Below are 24286 nucleotides of genomic sequence, written 5' to 3' on the forward strand. Positions count from 1 at the left end.
GGTGCTCCCCCAGCCCTGGGGTTAGGTGCTCCCCCAGCCCTGAGGTTAGGTGCTCCCCCACCCCTGAGGTTAGGTGCTCCCCCAGCCCTGAGGTTAGGTGGTCCCCCAGCCCTGAGGTTAGGTTCTCCCCCACCCCTGAGGTAAGGTGCTCCCCCAGCCCTGAGGTTAGGTGCTCCCCCAGCCCTGAGGTTAGGTGCTCCCCCACCCCTGAGGTTAGGTGCTCCCCAAGCCCTGAGTTAAGGTGCTCCCCAAGCCCTGAGTTAAGGTGCTCCCCCTGCCCTGAGGTTAGGTGCTCCCCCAGCCCTGAGGTTAGGTTCTCCCCCACCCCTGAGGTAAGGTGCTCCACCAGCCCTGAGGTTAGGTGCTCCCCAAGCCCTGAGGTTAGGTGCTCCCCAAGCCCTGAGGTTATAGCTCCCTCAGCCATGAGGTAAGGTGCTCCCCAAGCCCTGAGGTTAGGTGCTCCCCAATCCCTGAGGTTATAGCTCCCTCAGCCCTGAGGTAAGGTGCTCCCCAAGCCCTGAGGTAAGGTGCTCCCCAGCCCTGAGGTAAGGTGTTCCCCAAGCCCTGAGGTAAGGTGCTCCCCAGCCCTGAAGTAAGGTGCTCCCCAAGCCCTGAGATAAGGTGCTCCCCAAGCCCCGAGGTAAGGTGCTCCCCAAGCCCCGAGGTAAGGTGCTCCCCAAGCCCTGAGGTTATAGCTCGTTCAGCCCTGAGGTGTGATGCCTCAAAGACTGGTTCGAGGGCTCTCCCTTTGACCTTGGCCACGCTGATCCCCAACTGCTCTCCAGCTGTCCTCAGTTCCTCCCTCTGCTGTTCACCTCTGACCTCTTGAAGCCGCTTGTTCATCTCCAAGTACCTGCAGCTCTGAAGATACTTTGTCTCCACTTCATTGTCTGATGACCCCCTCTTGGCATCTGTGGAAGGGTGAAATCCAGTTTAGTTCAATAGGTTTCCTAAAACACAGGCCACCAAATCGAGTAGACAATTTGCTGAAAGCTCAACATTAGATGATCTCCCTCATAACATTACATGTGAAATAAAGTGAAGGGTGTCTGCTTGAATTCACTTAGTAATAGTGTCATCTATTTGACAGATGTACAGTAGCTAGGTGCATACCTTGGATGGCATCCTCCAAGACGCTGAAGACTGGATCTTTCGGAAAGGCTCTGATGTCCATCAAGAATGGGATCCACAGTGGGCGGATCTGGTCGACTATGAAGCACCACTTACTTCTTATTTTAGCACCCATGCTGATATTCATTCTGCAGAACCAAAATGCGGATTATCTGGAATAATGGCACCGTAGAGAAGCATGTCTTAAGATAGCCAGCTAATTTATATATCCAATTATCTATTATAGCTAAGAATCCTATCTTGCTACTGGTGTCTGTCTACACATGTCAAATGTCCTAAGTTAGACAGTCATGGTTTTACGGGGTCTCCTAAACTTGCCACTTCTCTGTTGGTAGCTAGTTGAAGACTTTCTACGGTGCAATTTTACCAAGCTGTCTTACAAACGTTTAGAACTGTGCATACAACATAACTTAAACAATATCAATATGTAACAAAAAAAAAAGATTATTGTGCGCATGCGTGGACCTGAAGTTGAGACGCCATTTGTGTGAGACAGACACGTCATTCCGCACATATTTGTTATATTCTTTGATAACCTTGTTCATGATGTTTTTAATGTTATGTTTTTTTATATCTGTTGAATAATACATCAAATTGTATGCTTTTATTGCCAACACGCAATTTATAAGCAGTTTTTCATCCCTGTTGAGACAATGATGATGACAACCAATAGAGGGTACTCTCCTCTAAAATGCTTTGTCTCCATTGCTCCCTGCCAAAGAATCTGTGATCATCTTGATAAGCAACATGTCCAGTAAAAAACACACTAAATAAGAGGACACTTTTATTCATACACAATTGGTACAAATGTATGTGCTTTTGAGAGTACAACATCTGTACATGTAAAATAATAATAATAATAGTAATAATAATGGAATGTTATTGAAATATCTTATTGCATTGCTAACTCACAACTACAATAAGAAGCACTTACTCAGTTTCTCATTCCATTTCATTTATTGGTTAAATAAATAGTAGCAGTATTTACCATTGGAAAATGATCTCACCAGGATTCCAAGACCCACTGCATTAAAATCTAACTTACAGTATGTGGCGATTTCATTTTAATACAGCCTAGATCTGACTATAATACAATTTTACAAGACAAAAAGAGAAAAAAAACATGTTCAAATAAAAAAAAAGAAACAAAAGACAATGATGAATAAATATTTCATTCAGCACAATGAAGTATGTGAAAACAAAAACAAAGAGGTCTAAGACTAAAACACTGTGCCTATTGTTGAAGCATTGAGCCCACACACTCCCTTATCGGAAGAGAAGGACATTGACTGTAAAGCAAAGACATATCAGACAAATTCAGTTACTCTAATCAGGTGATGAGAAGGTCAAAATATCAGACATTGCATAGCATTCAACTGACCAGACACACGACCACGCGGCTGTGAAGTGATTTTCAACTGCAGTGGTTTTGGTCGATATGAAGCTTGGCTATGTGTTTTTCCTGTCCCATTATCTGTCTGTGTAATGGTGTCCCATCTCTGTCAGATTTGTTTCATCGTTTTCCCACCATAGGGCATCAAGTATAAGTGGTTCAGCAGTTTGCAAGTCAACATGGAAACCAAAGTCCTTCCGGTGAATCTGGCATGGTTTGTTTTGCTGTCTTCAGTACCATCACTGAGACGATGCCTCTACCTGTGGATCTGTAAATATAATGAAAGACACTTGCTCACAGTTCACTCAAAGTTGCTCATTGTTCTCTCAAAGTTGCTCATAGTTCACTCAAAGTTGCTCATTGTTCACTCAAAGTTGCTCATAGTTCACAAAATCTAATTTTGTAAAAAATACTTTCAAATCCCAAAGGTAGTCTTATGTTGAAAGTAGACCATGTCTATATCTCTATTATTGATTTGCGATTGAGGCATAGCTGGGTCTACACAATGATGTCATGGAACATGAACTCATATCGACATGAGACAACTTTGGAAGTCTGAAAACATCTGACAAACTTTTGGAGTGAACGATGCTTTTAAGAGGTTAGGTATTTTGCTTAATGCAATTAGTAATCTATCTATGCCACCAGATCCAGCCACTGCCCTTGTGGTTGACCAGGTGAATACAGTGAGTACTCCTGTGTACACACAGTATCACTGCGTGTCACTTACCATTAGTCTACTTTGGGTTCAGTGTAGGTCAACTCATGAATCATCTTATGAACAGACATGGAATAGGACCAAACAAGACAATGAGGAGGAATTACTTTCAAATGAGCTTCACAACCATGTTATGAAAGGGAAACATACGTTGAGCATCCTTGAAATATAGGCTAATTGGCCGATAGTCGACTACCTCTTCTCACAGCTCAGGTAATGGTTGTTGTAGTGGTTCTAGATAAGACCCTGAGGAGGGAAGCCTGGGAGAAGCTTTAGTCCCGACATGTGTTCTTCTCACATGCGGGATTTGCTGATTTATGTCCTTGTTTTCTTTCTTCATAAAACAGCCCTCAAGTCCAGACCTCACCATGTGGTTGCTGTGATAAAGTCTCTGACCAACCATATTTGAAAGCTTATTTTGTGTTAAGGCTGCACTTCCTACTACATTTCCTTCACAAGGCACTCACAAAACTGAATGTACAATAGACCCACAGTCAAGCTTGCAGAAAGAGAAAAATAGCTTTGCTACTCATGGCAGCATTATCAGTATCCATTGTCCACAGAGGAGAGGGATTGGTTTGTTAGCACCCCCATTAACTTCAGCCTGACTCTACAGAGGAATCGCTCAGGACACACCAACAACATTTACCAGCCGAAGGGGAGAAAATAGTGGTCCACCGTGTGACTGGGGGGCTGGACACTTGCACCATACAATGACAAGCACTTTCAATAGTGTTTTGACTTTCAATCCCACTGAGTGTTTTCATCTTCTGTTGTTGATTTTCTATTGTTGATTTTCTATGGCTATGTTCATTAAGGGACTGACAAGCGACTAGAATGAAGGAGTGGTTTGCATAAGGTTACAACAAAATGACAAAAATCATGAAAAGGGGGCTTGCCAAGAAAGACTTATTAAAGGACTAAGGGCCTATTCTCATTGAAGAGACTTGGAGTGGAGATATCGGGATGATGACTTAAATGTAAATGTTAAATGTAAATGATTTTTCAATTTACATAATATGTAGATAAGTTTATCAATTCACATTATGGGAGTGTCATAAGCCAAGAAAGGGAACTAATTGTTCAAGATGAGATCAGTCACCTGTACACTCATTCTGAACAATGGCGTAAAGTGAGCTAATAATAAATGAATCTCTTGTTGAGTGCTGCAACTCCTTTCTGCCACAAATTCGTCCTTTTGGAAGTTTTTGTTTGGTAAGCCCTTTTCATGATCTAAGGGAAACAACTCGCAGACACAGCTAACGTGCAAGTTAACTAATAGTGGGACTATGTTAGCTGAGCTGGAGGGTTGTTAGGGAGTAACTATGGACCAAGGAAATAAAGTAATAAGGAGTTTTTTATGAAAATAAACAGTTTGTTTTACATACAGGTGAATCTGATGTGCTGGGTAAGCCTTTTGTCTCTGATGCTTGTTGTATGGTCTTGTTTTTCACCAGTGTTTGAAGGACTGAGGCCAGACAGGAAAGAGAGAAAGAGACATGCAAACAAAGAGACAAAAGACAAAAATTGCAAAAGTAATTGGAAAAATTGTATACAAATAATCAAGGCTGAAACACACACACATATGCACACGCATGCACACACAACAGAATAGCTGTTTTTACTGAAAATTTAACGGATCTAAATATTTAGGCTAATTAGATTGTTCCGTATACTTTCCATTATTCTTAAAGCAAGTATGCATTCTTTCAACAGGTTGCCTCTTTCAACAGATCTATTTATATCAGCTGAACTGGTTCCTGCCATCCTTTCGTCTACCTGCCGTAAGCTGCCTATGACCTCAGCCGACAATGTTAATCCCTGCTAGACCATTTGCCAGTTTATGAACTCCACCACTGGTGTGACCTCATACAGTAGTCTACAGCACATTGATCCTATCCTCATTGTTTACACGCAGGTGTCTAATAGGATTTATACTGTGAAATACCAAGTAATTTAGGGACAGCCATCTGGTGGCAGCCCTCCGCACCAGGCTTCCTGTGCGTGTCCAGAGCCCAGTACTCCCTGTTTCTCCTCCCCGCACTCGCCCTGAGGTGTGTGTCCTCGGCCCAGTACCACCAGTGCCGGCACCACGCACCAGGCATACAGTGCGCCTCGTCTGTCCAGCACTGCCAGAGCCTTCTTCCTGCCCAGCGCTGCCAGAGTCTCCCGTCTGCCCGGAGCCGCCAGAGTCTCCCGTCTGCCCGGAGCCGCCAGAGTCTCCCGTCTGCCCGGAGCCGCCAGAGTCTCCAGTCTGCCCGGAGCCGCCAGAGTCTCCCGCCTGCCCGGAGCCGCCAGAGTCTCCCGTCTGCCCGGAACCGCCAGAGTCTCCCAGTCTGCAAGGAGCCGCCGGAGCCGCCAGTCTGCAAGGAGCCGCCAGAGCCTGTCAGTCTGCAAGGAGCCGCCAGAGCCGCCAGTCTGCAAGGAGTGGCCAGAGCCGCCAGTCTGCAAGGAGCCTCCAGTCTGCAAGGAGCCGCCAGAGCCGCCAGTCTGCAAGGAGCCTCCAGTCTGCAAGGAGCCACCAGAGTCGCCAGGATCGGCCAGAGCCGCCATTCAGCCAGGATCAGCCAGAGCCGCCATTCAGCCAGGATCGGCCAGAGCCGCCATTCAGCCAGGATCGGCCAGAGCCGGCAGTCAGCCAGGGTCAGCCAGGAGCGGCCAGAGCCGCCAGTCAGCCAGGATCTGCCAGAGTCGTCAGCTAGTCCGGAGCTTCCCCTCAGTCCGGAGCTGCCCCTCAGTCCAGAGCTACCCCTCAGTCCTGAGCTGCCCAGTGGGGCCATTTAGTAGGGTTGCCAATACTAGGTTGCCACAAAAGCGGACAAAGACTATGGTGGAGTGGGGTCCACGTCCCGCACCAGAGCCCTCACCGTGGACAGACGCCCACCCAGACCCTCCCCTATGGATTTAGGTTGGGGGGGGGGGGTACTGTCACGCCCTGGCTTTAGTTATCTTTGTTTGCTTTATTAGTTTGGTTAGGCCAGGGTGTGACATGGGTGATGTATGGTTTTTGTCTCATCTAGGGTGTTTGTCTTGTCTAGTGGTTTTGTAAGTTTATGGGGCTGTTTCCTTTCTAGGTAATTGTATGTCTATGGGTGCCTAGATTGGTTCTCAATTAGAGGCAGCTGTCTATCGTTGTCTCTGATTGGGAACCATATTTAGGCAGCCATATTCTTTGGGTATTTTGTGGGTGATTGTTTCCTGTGTCAGTGTTTGTGCCACACGGGACTGTTTCGTTGCCAGTTCACTTTATTATTTTGTATTTGTGTTCATGTTTAGTTTTTCTTATTAAAAACCATGAACACCTACCACGCTGCGTATTGGTCCGATCCTTGTTTCACCTCTTCAGAGGAAGAGGAGGAAATCTGCCTTGACAGCTACATTCTCCAAACATGCATAATTGAAACAATGGAAGCTCATCAGATAAGGAAGGGGAGGACCATCCTCCTCAGTGAATTTCAGAAGAAAAGAAAAATAGTGAAACATTCAAAAAGTTAACCTTTTTAGATAAATATATTCACATCACCAAATAATTTATTAAAAAACACTGTTTTGCCATGAAGGTCTACAGAAGCAATAGCAGCACTCTGCAGGGTAGCACCATGGTTTAGCTGGAGGATAGCTAGCTTCTGTCCTCCTCTGGGAACATTGACTTCAATACAAAACCCAGGAGGTTTATGGTTTTCACCCACTTCCACAGACTTACACAGTAAAACACTTCCGGAGGACTTCCTTCAGAGCTCTTGCAGCATGAACTGGCATATTGTCCACCCAATCAATGCATCAGATAATTAATATAGTACTGAAAGCATAAACTATAGCTAACTAGCACTGCAGTGCATAAAATATTTAATTTACATTTTTTAAATTTTACCTTTATTTAACCAGGCAAGTCAGTTAAGAACACATTCTTATTTTCAATGACGGCCTGGGAACAGTGGGTTAACTGCCTGTTCAGGGGCAGAACGACAGATTTGTACCTTGTCAGCTCAGGGGTTTAAACTCGCAACCTTCCGGTTACTAGTCCAACGCTCTAACCACTAGGCTACCCTGCCACCCCAAATAATGAGTAGTTGACTCAAAGAGATAGAAAGACAATAGTTTTAACAGTTTTGAACAAATTAACGTCTTCCTAAATTAAGGAGAAGCGTCAGAGAGAGAGCGCTAGCTACAGTATATTTGGTTTTATGTTTTTTAACTTTCACTTAGCTAGAAAATGCAGCTAGCTAGTTTAGTCTTTTCAAACACCTGGCTCAAACAGAGAGGGATGCTATGTTAGCTAGCTGGCTATGGCTATCCAACACTGGAACTCTTCCAAGTCAAGCTAAGTGTTTGGTTTTATTAATTTATTGTCATCGGGGCCCGCCGGTGTAACTGCTAAACTGTTTTCTGACTGTACACCGTACTGCGTGATTGTAGCGGGTTTACTAACGCGTTAGTTCTAGTAGTTCTAGTTGACAATGAAGTGACAACTATGTAGGCTGTGTGTAGGGGTTTTTCACCTGGCCACAGACAGCTGATGTGTTGTGCACTGAAGTCCACAAGCGAGGGAAAAGATGAGAGGAGGAGAGCACGTAGATAATTGGAGGAGGAATTGTTTATACAACGAGCAAAGTGATCATGATGTTTTTATGTGGCTGCTATGAAAGTGAACTGATGGCGAGTGATCAAGGATGTATTCATTCCGCCGATTCTGTTGAAAAACGTTTCTTAAACGGGACGAAACGGAACGAAACAGGGATAAACATACCTGAATTTGTCCAATAGAAACTGTCATTTGCAACTGTTGGACTAATGATTATACCCTAGTTCAGCTAGATGCAGGAAGAGTGTGCAAGGGGGTATTGAATGTGTCACTGTCTGGCATCTTGATTACTCAATATTCTCTCGACCTGTGCACCTACTTTGTAAACTTTAATTCCTAGACTAGGTTGTAGCGACCTCATGATGGGTATGGGGAAAATGTGGGTATCATGTAGTAGCCTAAACCTATTGATGTTTCATTGAACTGGGTGAAAGGAATAAAAATGACAGTCATCCAACATGCTGTAATAGGAATAAGGCCATGCTCATAAAAAAAAAATTGTCCTCCCTCATCTTAAACAGCACCAGCTGCCACTGAATTTTGGTGGGGGTAGGAACTCAATGTACAGTGCCTTCAGAAGGTAGTCAGACCCCTTGATTTTTTCCACATTTTGTTACGTTACAGCCTTATTCTATAAAATGGATTACATTGTCTTTATATTCCTCGGCAATCTATACACAATACCACATAATGACAAAGTGAAACAGGCTTTTAGAAGTTTTTGCAAATTTATAATAAATGAAAAACATAAATACTTTATTTTCAAAAGTATTCAGACCCTTTGCTATTCAGACTCGAAATTGAGTTCAGGTACATCCTGTTTCCGTAGATCATCCTTGAGATGTTTCTACAACTTGATTTTAGTCCCCCTGTGGTAAATTCAATTGATTGGACATGATTTGGAAAGGCATACACCTGTCTATATAAGGCCCCACAGTTGACAATGCATGTCAGCGCAAAAACCAAGCCATGAGGTCAAAGGAATTGTCCATAGAGCTCAGAGACAGGATTGTGTCGTGTAACAGATCTGAGGAAGGGTACCAAAACATTGTTACAGCATTGAAGGTCCCCAAGGACACCGTCAAATCAAATCAAATCCAATCACATTTAATTTGTCACATGCGCTGAATAAAACAGGTGTAGTAGACCTTACAGTGAAACGCTTACTTACAAGCCCTTAACCAACAATGCCGTTTTAAGAAAAAAAAGTTTTGAGTAAAAAAATATTAATAAAAATAACAAATAATTAATGATCAGCAGTAAAATAACAGTAGCGAGGCTATACACAGGGGGTTCTGGTACAGAGTCAATGTGCGGAGGCACCGGTTAGTCGAGGTAATTGAGGTAATATGTACATGTAGGTGGAGTTAAAGTGACTATGCATAGATAATAACCAGAGAGCAGCATCAGCGTAATGGGTGGGCAATGCAAATAGTCTGTGTAGCCATTTGATTAGCTGTTCAGGAGTCTTATGGCTTGGGGGAAGAAGCTTTTAAGAAGCCATTTGGACCTAGACTTGGCGCTCCAGTACCGCTTGCTGTGCGGTAGCAGCGAGAACAGTCTATGACTAGGGTGGCTGGAGTCTTTGACAATTTTTAGGACCTTCCTCTGACAACGCCTGGTACAGAGGTCCTGGATGGCAGGAGGCTTAGCCCCAGTGATGTACTGGGCCGTACATACTACCCTCTGTAGTGACTTGCGGTCAGAGGCCAAGCATTTGCCATACCAGGCTGTGATGCAACCAGTCAGGATGCTCTCGATGGTGTAGCTGTAGAACTGTTTGAGGATCTGAGGACCCATGCCAAATCTGTTCTGTCTCCTGAGGGGGAATAGGCTTTGTCGTGCCCTCTTCAAGACTGTCTTGGTGTGTTTGGACCACGATAGTTTGTTGGTGATGTGGACACCAAAGAACTTGAAGCTCTCAACCTGCTCTACCACAGCCACGTTGATGAGAAATGGGTGTGCTCGGTCCTCCTTTTCCTGTAGTCCACAATCATCTCCTTTGTCTTAATCATGTTGAGAGAGAGGTTGTTATCCTGGCACCACACGGCCAGGTCTCTGACCTCCTCCCTATAGGCTGTCTCATCATTGTCGGTGATCAGGCCTACCACTGTTGTGTCGTCGGCAATCTTAATGATGGTGTTGGAGCTGTGTCTGGCCATGCAGTCATACGTGAACAGGGAGTACAGGAGGGGACAGAGCACGCACCGCTGAAGGGCCCCCGTGTTGAGGATCAGTGTGGCAGATGTGAGTGCTACGGGTTGGTAGTCATTTAGGCAGGCTACCTTAGTGTTCTTGGGCACAGGGACTATGGTGGTCTGCTTGAAACATGTTGGTATTACAGACACAGTCAGGAACAGGTTGAATATGTCAGTAAAGACACTGGCCAGTTGGTCAGCGCATGCTCAGAGTGCACGTCCTAGTAATCCATCTGGCCCTGCGGCCTTGTGAATGTTGACCTGTTTAAAGGTTTTACTCACATCGGCTACGGAAAGCATGATAACACAGTCATCCGGAACAGCTGATGCTCTCATGCATGCTTCAGTGTTGCTTGTCTCGAAGCAAGCATAGAAGTAAAATACCTGGTAGGCTCGTATGACTTGGCAGCTCGCGCTGTGCTTCCCTTTGTAGTCTGTAATAGTTTGCAACCCTGCCACATCCGACGGGTGTTGGAGACGGTGTAGTACGATTCAATGGCCTCCATTATTCTTAAATGGAAGAAGTTTGGAACCACCAAGACTCTTCCTAGAGCTGGCCGCCCGGCCAAACTGAGCCATCGAGAGAGAAGGGCCTTGGTCATTGAGGTGACCAAAAACCTGATAGTCACTCTAACAGAGCTCCAGAGTTACTCCATGGAGATGGGGGAACCTTCCAGAAGGACAACCATCTCTGCAGAACTCCACCAATCAGGCCTTTATGGCCAGATGGAAGCCACTCCTCCGTAAAAGGCACATCACAGCCAGCTTGGAATTTGCCAAAAGGCTCCTATAGACTCTCAGAAGAATGGGAGACACTCCCCAAGTACAGGTGTGCCAAGCTTGTAGCGTCATAACCAAGAAGGCTCAAAGCTGTAATCACTGCCAAAGGTGCTTCAACAAAGTACTAAATTAGTTTGAAACCCCTGCCCTAGGGAGGTTGAAAATAAGCTAATACATCAACAGAGTGAACTATCACTTTGAGATGTACATTAAATGCAATGGGGCTTGGAGCTAGCAGTTTCTCTGTACCTTCTCTGGTGACGGACTCGGCTGCGTTCATGGCTTTCCCGCTGAGGTCATTGACCATGCTGTCCACAGTGGCCTCATGCTTGAGGAAGAAGGGTCGCACCACCCGGTTGTACAGGATCTGAGAGCCGTTCCATGCAACAGGGGCCATGCACCACAACAAGAACAAGCACTGGGAAAGAGGGAGGGAAAAAACAGGAACATTTTGACACGTTGAAGGGCAGCACATACTAAAGGAACAACATAAGCAAAGCATGACTCCTCCATGAGCATAATAAACCATAAATACATGTGTTTGACAACAGGTATTTCACAGCATACCCAGAATTTATTGACAGGAATGTATGAACTGTATGTATAACTAGCTCATAATAGCTTGTAAATTGTTTATTAATGTGTTATATACCATATTCCATAGCCTATAGTGATTTTGAATTAGAGTGTAATTGTAAGGTCAGTAGTTGGTCACAATTTGTTTTACCTTTATTTAACTAGGCAAGTAAGTTAAGAACAAATTCTTATTTTCAATGACGGCCTAGGAACAGTGGGTTAACTGCCTGTTCAGGGGCAGAACGACAGATTTGTACCTCGTCAGCTCGGGGATATGAACTTGCAACCTTTCGGATCTGAGGACCCATGCCAAATCTTTTCTGTCTCCTGAGGGGGAATAGGCTTTGTCGTGCCCTCTTCACGACTGTCTTGGTGTGTTTGGACCATGATAGTTTGTTGGTGTTGTGGACACCAAAGAACTTGAACCTCTCAACCTGCTCTACTCCAGCCACGTTGATGAGAATGGGGGCGTGCTCGGTCCTCCTTTTCCTGTAGTCCACAATCATCTCCTTTGTCTTAATCATGTTGAGAGAGAGGTTGTTATCCTGGCACCACACGGCTGTCTCATCGTTGTCGGTGATCAGGCCTACCACTGTTTTGTCGTCGGCAATCTTAATGATGGTGTTGGAGCTGTGTCTGGCCATGCAGTCATAAGTGAACAGGGAGTACAGGAGGGGACTGAGCACGCACCGCTGAAGGGCCCCCGTGTTGAGGATCAGTGTGGCAGATGTGAGTGTGTTGATGAGTGAGTTGAGTGAGTTGAATCAGTTTTGGCTTAGAACATAAAGCACACAGATAGTGTCTTTCTGTGTGAAACACATCGAATGCTCTCCTTACCTTGAAAGCATAGTAGAAAGGAAACCAATAAAGGAAGATGTCGGAGAAGAATTCCCCCACACTGAAGATTCCGTAGACCACCCAATAAGTCAGCCATTTTGTGTCATCATCTTTGTTTTTACCCTCGAGGGCTTTGATTCTACATAGAAGAGTGGACAAAGTAACCAACATTACATAAACCTACTTGAGGCAAGGTACTACATAACATAAAATGGCAATACATACACAGTCTGGCTAATAAATAATACTATCAGGTCTCTACGATCAGGAATCTGTCATGGGCCCAGATTCACAAAACCTTCTTAAGAAGACATTTCTTCTTAACTGCCATTTTTTCTTTAACTATAGACTTAAGTAGAAAGTTAAGTAAAGTTGTTATTTCTCCAAAGGGTTCTTGTAAATTTCTTACGCAATTTCTCATGTTTCTCCTTAAGCAAAAAGTTAAGAAGAAATTAGAGTCTTGAAAATACATTTATTGGAAATGTTCTTAATTCCAAGATTGCTAAACCCTTGTCTTAAACTCAGGGCATTGAGAGAAAAAGCTCATGAAAGTAATTGAACATGTTCCTTTATAATCAGGTATTTGCTGGAGTGTACATTAGAAGTAGATATACAGTACATAAATATATACAGTTTTAAGTTAATGCTAAATACATGTAACTTTAAACCTAGTTTGCTACTGTACTTACGAATAATATGCAGGATACACAAAACCAATCATGTTACAGAGGAGGGAGGCGCCATAGCCGTATACCAAATACAGTCCTGTCAGAGACACTGCACCTGTCGATAACAGAAAGGACACGACGAGAGGTCAGACTTTATACTGCACAAATATCTTAATCAAGCATTGCACTGCTTCTTCATGAGAATGTAAGTAGTCTTACGGAAATTAGGAAAAGAGTCTCAAACGCTGTTATTGACTTAGGTAAATGATTTACAGAACGGTAGAATGCCATGCAAAATGCATAACTGTCTTCATAATTATGGATGAGCGAGAGAGAGAGCGAGAGAGAGAGAGAGAGAGAGAGAGAGAGAGAGAGAGAGAGAGAGAGAGAGAGAGAGAGAGAGAGAGAGAGAGAGAGACCAAGCCATGAGGTTGAAGGAATTGTCTCTAAAGCTTTGAGACAGGATTGTGTCGAGGCACAGATCTGGGGAAGGGTACCAAAACATTTCTGCAGCTTTGAAGGTCCCCAACAACAAAAGTGTCCTGCATCATTCTTAAATGGAAGAAGTTTGGAACCACCATGACTCTTCCTAGTGTTGTCCGCTTGGCCAAACTGAGCAACCAGGGTAGAAGGGAGGGGAGGTGACCAAGAACCCGATGGTCACTGACAGAGCACCATAGTTCCTCTGTGGAGCTCTGTGGAGATAGGAGAACCTTCCAGAAGGATAACCATAACTCTCAAACCATGAGAAACAAGATCCTCTGGTCTGATGAAACCAAGACTGAACTCTTTGGCCTGAATCCCAAGCGTCACGTCTGGAGGAAACCAGGCACCGCTCATCACATGGCCCATACTATCCCTACGGTGAAGCATGGTGGTTGCAGCATCATGCTGTGGAGATGTTTTTTAGTGGGGGATTGGGAGACTAGTCAGGATCGAGGGAAAGATGGCCAAAGCAAAGTACAGAGAGATCTTTGATGAAAACCAGCTTCAGATTGCTCATGACCTCAGACTGTGGTTGAAAGTTCACCTCCCAACGGGACAATGACCCTAAGCACACAGCCAAGACAAAGCAGGAGTAGCTTCGAGACAAGTCTCTGAATGTCCTTGAGTGGCCCAGCCAGAGCCCGGGCTTGAACCTGATTGACGATCTCTGGAGTGACCTGAAAATACTTTACGTTTTTTATTTTTAATACATTTGTTAAAATTTCTAAAAGCCAAACGTAACATATCATACTCAATGGAGTGTCTCTATGGAGTATGGTGGCGCTGTCCAGGGCTAATACCAACATGTAACATGGATCAGTATCAGTGGAGGCTGGTGGGAGGAGCTATAGGAGGACCGGCTCAATGGCTGGAATGGTATTAATGGAACGGTATCAAACACATCAAAGACGTGAAAAACACATTATACTCCGTTCCATCAACTCCATTCCAGCCATTACAATGAGCCCATCCTCCTATAGCTCCTCCTCTCCTCCAGACTCCAGTGATCAGTACCACCCACTGGCATGAATACACCTGTCCCATGCCTTGCCTTGTCCTGTGGAGGCTGACAATGATGCATTAGACATAACTACAAAGATATTTTTTAAATTTAACTAGGCAAGTCAGTTAAGAATAAATTATTATTTACAATGAAGGCCTACCCTGGCCAAAACCTAACCCAGACGAGGCTGGGCCAATTGTGCACCGCCCTATGGGACTCCCAATCACGGCCGGTTATGATACAGCCTGGAATCGAACCAGGGTCTGTAGTGACCCCTCTAGCACTGAGCCTATAAATGGCATTGGCATGGTATGGTATGGTATTGACACTGTGGTTGGATTTCTGACAGTGAAATCTTTGAATGAAGTTGCGTTGTTTTTTTTACATAGTACAGCAGTAGCATTTTATATTATAATAATGCACTATTAAAATATTCCTATTCCCAAACATAAAAACATATTATTAAGTAGTTCGATTTATTTCAAGTTACATTGATAGAGTTTCCCCTGATGAGAGTGTGTAAATTGGTCAATACCAAACTGTTTGCGACAGCCTAATTTACTTATAGGTCTACCATTTGGCTGGCTGTAGTTCGTGTTCACAGCCAGGATTAACCGAAACCTGTTGTGTATTCAACGGAACATAGGTTTACAATGCATTATTGCCTTCACAGGTTGCCATCATAGACATAATTAGACATCATATTTCGATGTAGGTATCCAGTTATCATCTTTTCATGCACATAAACTGTGTCATCATAATAGGCTACAAGGAAATGACATACCTCCGGCAAAACATTTTTTCTTGATCCCCGTTTTCTCCTCCAGTTTCCCAAGGAAATCTGTCACTATGTTTTTCTCATTTAGAAATGTATCTGCGCGATCTCGAAGTTTGTCAAGTAGTTCTGAGATTCCCATGGTGAACTATTACACGTTTCGGAGTTTCTTAAGGGTAAATTATAATATTAAACATGTAAATAATATAATTTTTAAAAATCCCTGTGGAGATCTAAGTACCGTGCAGTTCAAATCCGCTGACGGGACATGTTTCGGCTCCTCAATCGGCTTTGCTGGAGAATCCCTGGGTGCGTCATTTTGCGGTGGAGAGGGAATCGTCAATGATCACGTCTGGCTAAAAGGAATAGGCTACAGGTTATAATTCTCTGAAGTTGTACAGTGCCAAATTCCAACAGGTGTATCCGCTACACTGTTCATTTCAGCAGGTTAACAACCTGTAATTATATGGGTATGTGCCTATAATTTGTCTCTATTTCCAACGGGAATAATATTTGTTGCTGTGTGCAATGTATTATGTTACCCAGCAGGTGTCAGTTTATGCATTCATAGTGAGCCCTCTGCTGGCTGGCCCGCCAGGACTGGAATGAAGCCCTGGCCTAGACAATGACCTCAGGTCAGTTTTGCGTTTTTACACTAATGTTGAAGTTTAGCCCTTTGGAAAGGTAAGCTGATCCTGCATATGTGCCATGGGGCAACTTCAACTTTAAAGCTAGAATCCTTAGTTCAGGGGAGTCAAACTCAATCCACGGAGGGCTCAGTGTCTGCAGTTTTTTTTTCTCCTTTCAATTAAGATCTAGACAACCAGGTGAGGGGAGTTCAAGGGTGGAACACAGACACTGGCCCTCCATGGCGAGTTTGACACCTGTTCCTTAGTTGATACATCCATTTTTTATTTATTATAAATTAATGCATTGATTCTTGAAGTGTATTATAAGTGCCTAAAGAGCTTAGTTCAACTGTCATACTCTATCAGAACCCTACATATTGTAATACAATTACATTCTGTACATTGTTATACTCCAATGTTGGTAAACAAAATAAATGTAAACAAACACCATATAGCCTCATAACATGGTTAAAACGATACTTTTGACATCATGGATGGTGAGTCCTGCATACGTAGGTCTCTCTTTGAATTTGACAGCGGTTACAGCTTTTGACCAAAACACAGGCGTGGTGACCGCCTTGTTATTGTTTCAATTAAAGGATTCCAGTTTTAAGTGAACTTGACCATTATAAATAATGAGGAATGTATTTGGGGTCAACGTCAGGTAGTTCTCTATCAGGTGTAAAGAATGCGTCTTGTAGTGTTGCAACCAGTCCCTAGACAAGCTGAGACACATCTTGAGAGTATAAGCAGGAGAGGGGAAAGGGGAAGACAACTCTTTGCTGTAGTCTGGCGATTTCAAACTACCACACCCGACTTCTCAAGAACTCACATAATACACAAGGAGAATGGTGAAAGGAATTAAAAAATATATAACCATTAAATACACTTTATTCGTCTGCTGTTACATTTTTTGGGTAAGTTGGCAAAAACTATATCATTAGCAGAGACATGCCTTGTGTAGCCCGTATATATTTTCTTTTAATATTGTCAAAGGATGCTCTGCTAATCTATTGTCTCATCAGAAAGATAAGACTGCCGATAGAAGTGGATGTCCTGGGTGTATGTCGTTAACAGTCACAATTTCACAAAAAGCCTGCTGTGTTTACTTTAAAGTTCAGTGATTGACTATTCCTTGTAGCTAATGACAGCCTGCCTACACAGAATATTCCAAGTGAAAGGCTACTATGAAATACAAATGACAAGTTTGTAAATCCGACTGCATGCTATATTACAATTAGTTCAACATTCCTTTCTCCAGGTAGCAAGTGCTGTTCTTATAGCAGTAGGAATCTACGCCAAAGTTTCCAAAGAGAAAGGTCAGTCTAAATGTCATAAACACACATTTTCAATGACAAGTTCTTGTCTAGACTCAACTGACACATATAGCCTATTTAGTGCGATACATGCCACTGATGAGACTGTGTGTGTGTGTGTGTGTGTGTGTGTGTGTGTGTGTGTGTGTGTGTGTGTGTGTGTGTGTGTGTGTGTGTGTGTGTGTGTGTGTGTGTGTGTGTGTGTGTGTGTGTGTGTGTGTGTGTGTGTGTGTCCACAGATGCTGTGGACACTTTGATGACTGACCCAGCTCTCTTGCTGATCGTCATTGGCTCCCTAATGTTTATGATCACCTTTTTTGGGTGCTTCGGTGCATTGCGCAATGGAACCTGCTTACTGAAGACAGTGAGTCGCTCCTTGCTTGAGACAATAGTTTACATTATCACTGTGATGAGCTAGCCACACATAACATATTGATTTAAGTACATTGGAAAGCCATAGATAGATGGTGGTGAATAGTAGACATGTAATTATCTAAACATTGTTTATCATTATAATGATTACAGAGAGTAATTAATGCAACTATCCTGGCCTACTACAAGGTTGAAATGTCCCTTCTGTTTCTAGTTTTCAGGGATATTGGTGGTAATCCTTCTCCTACAGATTACAGCTGCAGTGCTTGGATTCCTGTTCACTGACAAGGTAATGTGAGAACCTTGAAAGTCGGTTTTATCCTGAGAATTGCATCCCCTTTATAGCCAAGCAGGATGCAATTCTCAGCATGCCAACATTTAGAATACAAGTTAACACCATCAATCAAATTATGTTGTATTAGATACTTTTGACTCATGAGATGCTTTCTGATGTTCTTTCAGGTTTTGGAGAGGACTGAGAAGTTAATGAGAAAGGCAATTGTTAGCTATCGGGAGGATTTGGACTTGGAAAATGTTATTGACTTTGTTCAAAAAAAGGTGAATTACACTGATAATCACAGTCAAAGTGGTTCCGATGGTTCAGTTGGACGAAGCATAGTACCGGCCCTAAAGTAGAATTACTAGAATTGAGGGTTTTATTTCTTTATAGATCACATATACCAAGTATTTGTGTATTGGTGTCTTTGTGTAACTGCTGTAGAGTCAGGTGCAGGACAGCAGATATGAGGAATCAAACGTACATTCAAAAAACGAATGTATACAAAGTAACAGAATACACGCACACCATCTCAGACCAAAATACAAATAAACAATCACTCACAAAAACCATGGGGGGAACAGAGGGTTAAATAATGAACAGGTGATTGTGGGATTGAAAACAGGTGTGTGAAACAAAGACAAAACAAATGGAAAATTAAAAGTGGATCGGCGGTAGCTAGAAAGCAGGTGACGTCGACCGCCGAACGCCACCAGAACAAGGAGAGGGACCGACTTCGGCGGAAGTCGTGACACTTTGGATAAAATAATCTGATAAATTAAAATATTATTACTATATTATCTATTTAAGTACAGCACTGTTCACTTTGCTGTACAAGGGTTTATTGATACTAATGCACTTGTCGGTTCTGATTGCAGTTCCAGTGCTGTGGTGTTCACACCTATGAGGACTGGTCCGATAACGTCTACTTCCACTGCTCTGCGGAAAACCCCAGTCTGGAAGCCTGTGGAGTGCCTTTCTCTTGCTGCCTACGACTGCACAATGAGGTCAGACAAACAAATAACCTCAAAACAACACATTCATAATTCATGAAATATTTCCTTCACTCAGCTTTATTAAAACACTACAGTATATAAATGACCGCTGGGAACAACCTTTGCTATGATTAGGACATGAGAAGAAGTAGACCACAACACTATGCACTGCATACAGACGGAACAATGGACAGCAGGCTGCTGACTCAACTGAAATACTTCCTGTGTTAGCAGAATCCATGCAAGAGCAATGAAACACAACCTACTATCCTAGAATAGAATGATGCAACTGCAGTGAAGCAACTCAATCTAAACCTCAGGGGAGAACAATTGAATCAAGTTTATTCACTATAGTCAATCAGTTTGCCTGGTGTCAGAAGATTCAGGTGTTTTATAGCAGTGCCGCAACAAAAGCCTGCACACCCAGTAGCTCTCCAGGAGGAGCGTTGGCCATTCCTGGACTTCAGTGTCTGTCCCAAAACTCATGCTTACTAATGTTATATCCACTGTATTCTCCCAGACAGTTTTCAACACCATGTGTGGCTATGAGGTCCAGAGTATGGAGCCCAGTTCAGCAGGGAGGAGTGTGTACACCAACGGCTGCCTGGATAAGGTTCTGTGGTGGGGGAAGCAGAACCTCTTCCTAGTGGGGGGGATTACTGTGGGTCTGCTCTGCCTAGAGGTAAGACATGGCTCAGTATTAGAAGATTGCAAACATTCGTAGATTCTGGAAAAGTACAAACCCCTTTCCAATGTAGTGCAGTTCAGCAGTTACAATTTAAATACATTTGTTACTTGCTCTGGAAATCTACCTGGCAACAAAAATCCATTTCAAATCATTAAGAATCAAATGTATGATGAACCAGTAAGAAGATGGCATGAACAAATATACAATGTATACACACTAGCGTTCAAAAGTTTCCTTGTTTTCCTTGTTTTTGAAAGAAAAGCACATTTTTTTGTCCATAAAATGAACATCAAATTGATCAGAAATACAGTGTAGACATTGTTAATGTTGTAAATTACTTTGTAGCTGGAAACGGCTGATTTTTTAAATGGAATATCTACATAGGCGTACAGAGGCCCATTATCAGCAACCATCACTCCTGTGTTCCAATGGCACGTTGTGTTAGCTAATCCAAGTTTAGCATTTGAAAAGGCTAATTGATCATTGGAATACCCTTTTGCAATTATGTTAGCACAGCTGAAAACTGTTCTGATTAAAGAAGCAATAAAACTGGCCTTCTTTAGACTAGTTGAGTATGTGGAGCATCAGCATTTGTAGGTTCGATTACAGGCTCAAAATGGTCAGAAACAAAGAACTTTCTTCTGAAACTCGTCAGTCTATTTTTGTCTATTCCATGCAAGAAATTGCCAAGAAACTTAAGATCTCGTACAATGCTGTGTACTACTCCCTTCACAGAACAGTGCAAACTGGCTCTTACCAGAATAGAAAGAGGAGTGGGAGGCCCCGGTGCACAACTGATCAAGACAACAAGTACATTAGAGTGTCTAGTTTGAGAAACAGACGCCTCACAAGTCCTCCCCCCACTAGAAGGCCAGCATCCTGGAGTCGCCTCTTCACTGTTGACATTGGGACTGGTGTTTTGCGGGTACTGTTTAATGAAGCTGCCAGCTGAGGACTTGCTAGGTGTATGTAACAGCTTACAGACTGTAGGCAAATAAAGCAACAACGTCACCTATGGGCACAAACCCACCGTCGCTGGACCAGACAGGACTGGCAAAAACTGCTCTTCACTGACAAGTCGTGGTTTTGTCTCACCAGGGGTGATGGTCGGATTCGCGTTTATCATCGAAAGAATGAGCGTTACACTGAGGCCTGTACTCTGGAGCAGGATCGATTTGGAGGTGGAGGGTCCGTCATGGTCTGTGGCGGTGTGTCACAGCATCATCTGACTGAGCTTGTTGTCATTGCAGGCAATTTCAACCCTGTGCTTTACAGGGAAGACATCCGCCTCCCTCATGTGGTACCCTTCCTGCAGGCTCATCCTGACATGACCCTCCAGCATGACAATGCCACCAACCATACTGCTTGTTCTGTGAGGGATTTCCTGCAAGTCAGGAATGTCAGTGTTCTGCCTCTCAATCCCCATTGAGCACGTCTGGGACCTGTTTGATCGGAGGGTGAGGGCTAGAGCCATTCCCCCCAGAAATGTCCGGGAACTTGCAGGTGCCTTGGTGGAAGAGTGGGGTAACATCTCACAGCAAGAACTGGCAAATCTGGTGCAGTCCACGAGGAGATGCACTGCAGTACTTAATGCAGCTGGTGGCCACACCAGATACTGACTGTTACTTTTGATTTTGACCCCCCCCTTTGTTCAGGGACACATTATTCCATTTCTGTTAGTCACATGTCTGTGGAACTTGTTCACTTTATGTCTCAGTTGTTGAATCTTATGTTCATACAAATATTTACATGTTAAGTTTGCTGAAAATAGACGCAGTTGACAGTGAGAGAACATTTCTTTTTTTGCTGAGTTTATATTATTAGGGAATTCTCAGCTGCAAAAAGGCCACAAAACCAGTCCAATAACATGTTTAATCACATTTGAAGATATACTGTGCCAGTTTAGTTGAAAACAAGCAGAAACACATAAAGCTACACAATTCACAGATAGAGAAAGAAAAATACAGTGATTTCTAAATCAACACAAAGACAGTGATTTATAAATCAACGCAAAGACAGTGATTTCTAAATCAACACAAAGACAGTGCATCGAAAAGGACTTGAGAAAATATGTGTGATTGTAGGCATGTTTGTTGTGGCCATTCTTTTTTCATCATGTACCAACTTTTTGTTTTTTTTGCAGCTGTGTATGATTACTTTGGCATCTTGTCAGGTGTCTCGTATAAAGACGGTTCAACAGAGGACAAAACGAGATGGTGGAAAACATCCTTCCTTGACTAGAGAAAGACTAGACAGCAATGTTTGGTACCCTGCTTCCTGGGACTTCAATAAGGAATGAAAGGGCCCTCTTGGTCCATTAGAGTTGTACATGAGCAACAGCTTTGAACAGAAGTTGTGTGTACGCACTGTGAATCTATGTACTTTCATGTTAAAAGGTTGTTCAAGAAAGCACTGTGTGGTCCACTGTGCACAGATGTGACCTTGATGTTTGTATGTTATTAAAACTGTGATTCTGATCATCGCCGGGTTTTTCATTGCAAGCCAGAAAGCAAAGGCATTAACGATCAAATACATGATTTCCAACCACAGGAAAAGTCTCAGATTATTTGATCAACATAAGAAACTTTATTTTGAAACGGATGTTCTATCTTAGTTTGAACAGTTTCTCACATCAGGAAAATAATCCTGTAGCAACAGGAAATGTGAATGAAAATTACAAACTTTAGAAGCCGTTTTAATCCTTGAATACACTAGAAAATATTTGCATTATAGTGAAGACATCAAAACTCTGAAATAACACATATGGAATCAAGTAAGTAACCAAAAAAGTGTTAAACAAATCTAAATATATTTTAGATTCTTCAATGTAGCCACCCTTTGCTTTGGTGACAGCTTAGCACACTCTTGGCATTCTCTCAACCAGCTTTATGAGGAATGCTTTTCCAACAATCTTGAAGGAGGTCCACATATGCTGAGCACTTGTTGGAAGCTTTTCCTTCACTCTGTGATCCAACTCATCCCAAACCATCTCAATTGGGTTGTGGTCAGGTGATTGTGGAAGCCAGGTCATCTGATGCAGCACTCCATCACACTCCTTGGTCAAATAGCCCTTACTCAGCTTGGAGGTGTGTTGGGTCATTGTCCTGTTGAAAAACAAATGATATTCCCACTAAGCACAAATCAGATGGGATGGCTGCAGAATAAGTGTGCCTTGAATTCTAAATAAATCAGACAGTGTCACCAGCAAAGCATCATCACACCTGCTCCTCCATCCTTCACGGTGGGAACCACACATAGATAATCCATTCACCTACTCTGTGTCTCACAAAGACACGACCAAACAATCTCCAATTTGGACTCATCGGAGAAAAGGACAGATTTCTACCGGTCTAATGTCTCTTGCTCGTGTTTCTCGGCCCAACCAAGTCTCTTCTTCTTATTGGTGTCCTTTAGTAGTGAAGCATTTATTTGGGCTGCAAACTGAGGTGCAGTTAACTCTAATGAACTTATCCTCAGCAGCAGAGGTAACTCTGGGTCTTCCTTTCCTGTGGCGGTCCTTATGATTTTCATCATAGCGCTTGATGGTTTTTGCGACTGCACTTGAAGAACCTTTCAAAGATGTTGAAATGTTCCGTATTGACTGACCTTCATGTCTTAAAATAATGATGGACTGTCATTTCCAAATAATAGAAAAATAATAACACAACGAATAAATGGACTTCGACATGTTTCAGTAATCTGTACCTAATAGAGAACGCCCTTCTTGGATGCTATAAGTAGTCTGCCATGTTTTGCAGTGAAAGGTTAGTTGTAAGGGTTAAACTATGTGAAGAGTTTTCCAAACGGGTCTGCACTGTCTTGGCCTCGGCGGAAGATGTGCTGCGTCTGAGAGGGAGACGACCATTCTGTTCAATACTCCAAGAATTATGGAGATACCGGTATCTTTGACTTGGAAGAGTATGTCTGCTGTGTTAAGATGCCATACTTTCACCTACAGGTAAAGCAAAAGTGTTAAAGGGCTGATGATATTAATTTGGGGAGTCCCTACTGTACGTATCAAAAAAAGCTAGAAACAGAATGATTGAAAAGGTGCATTTGAAGGAAAATTCATCATCAAAAAAATGTATTTGATATAAGACAATTAACTCCTTCACATCCATGTCATACATGGCCTCCTGAGTGGGTAAAGACGAGGGCCCACTCCTCAGACACGTGGATGTGTGAGGTGGAAGGCGAGGGGTTACTAGACACCGCCTCCAGCGTACAGTACAGCTGCCGGCCACTAAACAGGCTCCACCTCCTCAGAGTCCCATCAGAAGCCAATCGCCGCTGTCAATTGCTCTCACTGATAGCACTTTAGCTGTAGAGCACAAACAAGTAGACACACACACACACATGTAAACACACAGAAATAATAAGCAGAATTTGGATATGCCTCACAGCGATTCTGGCAAGGAGATTATTACACAATCAAATACCTTTCCTAAGAAATGCATGCACGCACACACACAAACAGAGAGAGAAAGACTAAGCAAGAATAAGCAGAATTTGAATATGACTGACAGCAATTCTGGCAAGGAGATTATTACACAATCGAATACCTTTCCTATGAAATGCATGCACGCACACACACACACACAGAGAGAGAAAGAATGAGCAAGAATAAACAAAATGTGAATATGCCTGACAGCGTACCCATACTAAATCCTAACCTTAACGATTAGAGAGGTGAAATAGCGACTGAACTTGGATCATCCTATACTCCTGGGCTCATTCGCATTAAATAAGCGAATCCTACAGTACTGTGTAGCAACCTTCCTGGAAACCAGCAAGCGTTGTCTTTATAGCGCTCCTCCTGGAAACTGGAGGAAGGTGCACTTGGGGGTGAGGATGGGGTCGGG

General features: G+C 43.2%; 2 protein-coding genes across 4 annotated transcripts; one reads left to right on the plus strand and one right to left on the minus strand.

The window, feature by feature from the left end:
- Positions 1-1908: 1908 nt before the first annotated feature.
- Positions 1909-15455, minus strand: LOC118400792 (receptor expression-enhancing protein 6-like). 2 transcript variants are annotated; one of them, XM_035797793.2, is made up of 7 exons: positions 15157-15455; positions 12905-12998; positions 12216-12354; positions 11052-11220; positions 4631-4710; positions 3255-3298; positions 1909-2792 (listed from the first exon to the last, which is right to left on the minus strand). In XM_035797793.2, exons 1-6 carry the CDS (start codon positions 15287-15289, stop codon positions 3257-3259), a joined length of 657 nt encoding a protein of 218 aa, XP_035653686.1. In that variant the 5' UTR covers positions 15290-15455; the 3' UTR covers positions 1909-2792; positions 3255-3256. The 2 variants fall into 2 exon arrangements, with proteins under 2 accessions (XP_035653686.1, XP_035653687.1); XM_035797794.2 differs by lacking the exon at positions 3255-3298.
- A 1063-nt stretch (positions 15456-16518) lies between these two features.
- zgc:113223 (uncharacterized protein LOC541424 homolog) lies at positions 16519-21904 on the plus strand. Of its 2 annotated transcripts, none has more exons than XM_035799034.2 (8): positions 16519-16693; positions 17038-17095; positions 17332-17456; positions 17679-17753; positions 17927-18022; positions 18620-18748; positions 19257-19418; positions 21568-21904. In XM_035799034.2, the coding sequence occupies exons 1-8, from the start codon at positions 16625-16627 to the stop codon at positions 21721-21723; spliced, it is 870 nt and encodes a 289-aa protein (XP_035654927.1). In that variant the 5' UTR covers positions 16519-16624; the 3' UTR covers positions 21724-21904. The 2 variants fall into 2 exon arrangements, with proteins under 2 accessions (XP_035654927.1, XP_052331206.1); XM_052475246.1 differs by lacking the exon at positions 21568-21904 and adding an exon at positions 20160-21561.
- The last annotated feature ends 2382 nt before the right edge of the window (positions 21905-24286 follow it).

This window comes from Oncorhynchus keta, chromosome 22, assembly GCF_023373465.1.
Source record: "Oncorhynchus keta strain PuntledgeMale-10-30-2019 chromosome 22, Oket_V2, whole genome shotgun sequence".
Taxonomy (NCBI): domain Eukaryota; kingdom Metazoa; phylum Chordata; class Actinopteri; order Salmoniformes; family Salmonidae; genus Oncorhynchus; species Oncorhynchus keta.